We start from the raw sequence: 5,019 nt of genomic DNA on the forward strand, positions 1-5,019 counted from the left end.
AAACACCTACACAGTCAATGAACAAATCCAAGTGCTGGATATATAGGCTTGTGCATTGGCACCGCATGCTACAGATCCAAGAGTTGGTCTTCAAAGTGAGAGAAGTCAAATTAGGTGTTTCCTACAAAGCTGTATCTTTTTTTGGGCCTGGTGATTAACACAAAAGGTAAGTGGAGACCTTTAACCAGATCCACATGGTGGAGACTGTGTATTTGGATGGTAGGTTGACTTAATGGGTTGTGTCTTAGGACTCCTCTGTCACTCGGTCGGATATGGAGAGTGTGGACCTGCGTTTTGGTGCAGTGTGACGTGATGGTGACGGTAATGGGATTGTGTGGCCGTAGGGGTCACAACTCTCCTTCAGCTCTGTGGTGGAGGCATAACAGAAAAGAGGGAAAGAAAGATGGAGAGAAAGAGAAAGAGAGAGAGAAAAAAGTGAGTAAGAGTGAATGAGAGACCAAAAAGTAAGTAAGAGGAAAAAAGAGAGAGAGAGAAAGAAACAGTGAGTAGGCTAGAAAGAGAGAGAGAGAGATGGAGGCTCTCTGAGAGGAGAGATGGAGTGCTTATGTGTGAGAAAGTGGTGGCAGCTCATTACACTAATGTACTGGTCCTCCCCTGGGAGTTGGCACGCTGGTTGGAACCACTATCCCCTCCTCACAGCGCTAGCTAATGCTACGTCCCCTCAGTTAGCACCGACCGACAGGCTTGGACCCCCGTCATTCCTGGACACGCCAAGGGCTCCTCCTCAGAGAACTACCTGTCCTGTCCTGTCCTGTCCTGTAACCAACATTGTGAGACTCTGGAGGGATAGTTCGCTCCATGGAGAAGAGTAGAGGCTGTTTGGATGGAAGGTATCACGGGGCGATAGAAGGATGGATGGATGTGCAGCTTGAGAGATCAGTGCTACGGAAATGAGCTAGTGCGGTAAAGCTGAGTCTGCCGTCAATACAGAAAATAACCATTATCTAGCAGCTCATTTCAAACTTAATGAAGGAATCCTTTAACTAACAGTTTTATTATGTTACATTAGTCGTACAATGCTTAATCTCATTCTGGTAAAACTATGCTGAACGTTATTGTGTTGGCGACCTGCTTCTCCCTTGTTAAATGTAAATGTTAATGTGATTGGTTGACTGATGGGACTGTCTCTTTGCTGTAGGGGACCATGGTTACGTTGAAGATCTCTGCTTTCCTTGTTGCTTATGCCCTGGTCATTTGCCAGATGTACAGCTCACAAGCGGCCCCCGCCAGGTGAGCCAGACGGACTTTCAGACAGAAATCATACACACACACATACATCATACGAGCATACACACACACTTGTTTAATCTGACATGAAAAGATGGATAGGAAGTGCTGCCAAATATAACTGTATTATTTAAGCACATTTTTGGGGGAAATAATTTTTCTGTGATAAGTTAGATAATACATATGTTTTGGTCTGTAAATTGCTGATTTAAAAACTGTAACAAATACATAAAAGTTAATATGTTCCTTAATCCAATATCCCAGAAATGCACTCCAGTTAAAGGAATAGTTCACCCAAATGACATATTGTTTACCTTACCCTATGGACAAGGTATTTTACATTTAAGTCATTTAGCAAATGCTCTTATCCAGAGCGACTTACAAATTGGAAAATGCTAATATCGGTACCATGACTTGAATGGTATTTGTACCACGAATGCTAAAACGTTATCATGTGGAAACAGTGCCAGGGAAACTAAACCAAAGCATGGATTGCTGTCATACCTTGTTGATAGACTGCTTACAGGGTAAGAAAAACAATGTGTCATTTAGTAATTTGGGTGAACTATCCCTTACAGTGTAAAGGGGACTGTAATGACATTTGCAGAAAGAAAAACCCCCACAACAAGAGTAATTTAATTTAGAAGAGATAAATGAGACATATAAAAACATCCAAGCCACTCCCCGTCATAAATCTGAACTAGGTCACACATCGGCCCTTTTAGATGGAGTACTCTTAGCAGATGACTATTTCCCACGTTGGCTAGGGTCCATTCCAGTCCCACGTCATACCTTTTAGACTTAGTGACACTCTGAGGATCTTTTTTTTTTTTGCAGGTGATAACGCTAGTTGAGTTTTTATGCTGATCCCTGTGCATCACCCACCCCCTTTCTTCCTCCTCTAGACCGGGCATAGAGTCCATGACAGACCAAGTCACGCTCACGGACTACGAGGCACGGAGGTTACTCAACGCCATAGTCAAGGAGTTTGTGCAGATGACAGCTGAAGAGCTGGAGCAGCACGTGAAAGAAGGCAATAGGTACAGACAACTGCTTCTTCTTCCTTCCTGCATTTCTAACAGCCTGAGTTTGCCTCTTAGCTACCAATTAAGGGACTGATGATGAATTAAACGTGATAATCAATATTGATGGTCTCAGAGCTACTTTCGTATTGTTACCTTTGTGGAGAGACGTCTTCTAGCCACCTTAGCAGTGTGTCCTGCTGCCGTTTGATTTAAGCCATTTGGAGGTATGTGCTCAGAGGAATGGCTACTTACTCCATCTCAAGGAGAGAGATCCAGATCCTAATCCCTCCCAACAGATTCTCTGTCGTAACCCTCCCACATGGATAAGTTTGACTTATTCATTTATTTGTATGGATGAATGAATGTTAACAGTGTGTTTGCCTGCTGGGGATATTATATTAGCAGGGAATGCCCAACCGGACAGATAAGTGCATGGTCTCAATTAGTGGAGGCGGAAAGAGTTGCATGACAGCGGGAAGCTACCCGTTCTGTTCTATTTGGGGTGATATGAGGGTGGGTGTGAAGATACAAGTTGGAGCATGGGGGTTGATATAACATATTTTCAAGTGATCGGAAGGGAAGCATGATATTTTGGAAATGTTTAATTTCTTGCCTATGACAGCACGTCTGAGGGGACATGCATGAAGAAAGGGGGAATGATACAGTACTAACATGAGAGACTGTGTGTTGGAGAGAGAAACCTGCATGTGTCCCACTACTATGAGCTTGTTTTCTGCATGTTTGTCTCTCCCCTCTGACAGCATTGAAAGACCCCTAACCAAGCGCTGCTCCAACCTCAGCACCTGCATGCTGGGCAAACTGTCCCAGGACCTGCACAAATTACAAACGTTCCCCCGCACAGACGTGGGCGCGGGCACGCCTGGCAAGAAACGCAGCGCGCCCGAGAGTGAACGCTATGCAAGCTACGGGGAGACACTTGACAGCATCTAACCCTCCGCTCTCCTCCTGTTCCCACTCTTTTCCCTTTTCATTATAATGTCCTCCTGGTTTTCAATCTCAGTGCATGTGGATTTTGCCTGCTTGACTGACCTTAGAGCGAATCTCCCATTGCAACGCATCTTCTTTTGACAATTCCTTTCCCCTTTCGGCAGAGAATGACGTTGTATCTGTTCAGACAATCAAAATGAGAACTTATCTAAATTACAATTATTCAAAAGAATGAATCAAAATGTATCGATTTTTTTCAGAGTGTATATTCATATAATTTGATTGCATTTCAAATTCCTCAAAACCCAAAATCATGAGAGATAACCTACGTAATATTCAACCATAATAAATGGTTTCTTCATGTGGCACCATGTTTCTTGTTCAATAAACCTATTTTTCTACCGGGAAGACTTTTACTTTTTATTCTTAAGAAATAGAATATTAGTACTTATTTGTTTTATGGATCTAGCTTTGACTCTTCCAACAACTGCATTCAATATTTTTTGAATTGCAGTATAGAATAAATCATAGTTATAATAGCAGTTCCAATACCCTTGAACTATCTCTAAAACCCTCACCAAGTCTCAAGGTAAGAATTATGACCAACTGAACCGTACTAATGATCTAACATTTCCAGAGACTATATTAATCCTCTGTCTACTTTTATGTGTGTGTGTGTGTGTGTGTGTGTGTGTGTGTGTGTGTGTGTGTGTGTGTGTGTGTGTGTGTGTGTGTGTGTGTGTGTGTGTGAGAGTGAGTAATAGGGCACTTGTTTCTGTGTGTGTGCTTGAATTATGTGTACGTTTGTGAGTGTCTGGCATGAGTGTGAACACAAATGCGTCTTTGTATTGTATGTGTACGAGGTGCGCAGCAGGGCTCACCATTAACCCCGTCTCCATTCCTGAAGCAGCATTACAGCACAGAAGCGAGCCTGCAACACGGCAACCTGCGTGACTCACCGCCTGGCAGACTTCCTGAGCCGGTCGGGGGGCATGGGCAACAGTAACTTTGTCCCCACTAACGTAGGCTCCAAGGCTTTCGGCCGGAGGAGAAGAAACACACAGATGTGAGCATTCCAACAACCTTCAGGGTGAATACTCCTCCTCGCTGTCCTTTCTGTCTCTGTTCTTTTGGCTAGGCCTTATTTCTATTCTCTAGCTTTTTGTTAAATGCCTGACATGACCAATGACTGTATATATGAATGGACAAAACCATCGATCACGTGGTGACACCATTCATTCCTATGTGAAGACTCAATAGACATTTGAAGACAAGGAAGCTGGTTAAGATGGCGTCTCATGTGGTTGATTTATGTAGAGATAACATGCACAGTTTGAGCTACTCCAGGAAGTGACGTTTCAGGCTAGCTCAGTGCTGCCCCCTCTCATTGAGTATCTCAAGTTGAAGGCCGGCCGGGGTACTGCAGGCTGCCATTAGCTACTATAGTACATTATCCTTATAACTTCTGTGTGCAAAAAAAAATAATGAAAAAGGTCCAAGGACATACATCTGGTGTAATAGAAGCAATTATTGGTTCCATTATTGTCTACTAAATTGTTATTTATTTACATGAAGATTGACCACAAAGACTGCCATCTTCCCCTTCACTATAATGGGAGATCATGTTTTCTGCAAACAACAGCCTGCAGTACCGCGGTCGGCCTTGAACTTCGTGGCTTCAATGAGAGGGAGCATAAAAAAAATATATATATATATAAATTTTTTAAGTGAAGATTTTACATATTGATTTGATTTCCTGTGTTGATGAAAAAGAATTGCTTGTTCTTATTGTTTGCTC

General features: G+C 42.9%; 1 protein-coding gene across 1 annotated transcript; it reads left to right on the forward strand.

Annotated features, from left to right (window-relative positions):
• Positions 1-1,165: 1,165 nt before the first annotated feature.
• On the forward strand, positions 1,166-3,224 carry LOC311148461 (calcitonin-1-like; the record flags this gene model as incomplete). Its single annotated transcript, XM_084185435.1, has 3 exons — positions 1,166-1,251; positions 2,154-2,288; positions 3,035-3,224. 3 exons carry the CDS (start codon positions 1,166-1,168, stop codon positions 3,222-3,224), a joined length of 411 nt encoding a protein of 136 aa, XP_084041561.1.
• Positions 3,225-5,019: the final 1,795 nt, after the last annotated feature.

This window comes from Coregonus lavaretus, assembly GCF_964263955.1.
Source record: "Coregonus lavaretus genome assembly, chromosome: 21".
Classification (NCBI taxonomy): Eukaryota; Metazoa; Chordata; class Actinopteri; order Salmoniformes; family Salmonidae; genus Coregonus; species Coregonus lavaretus.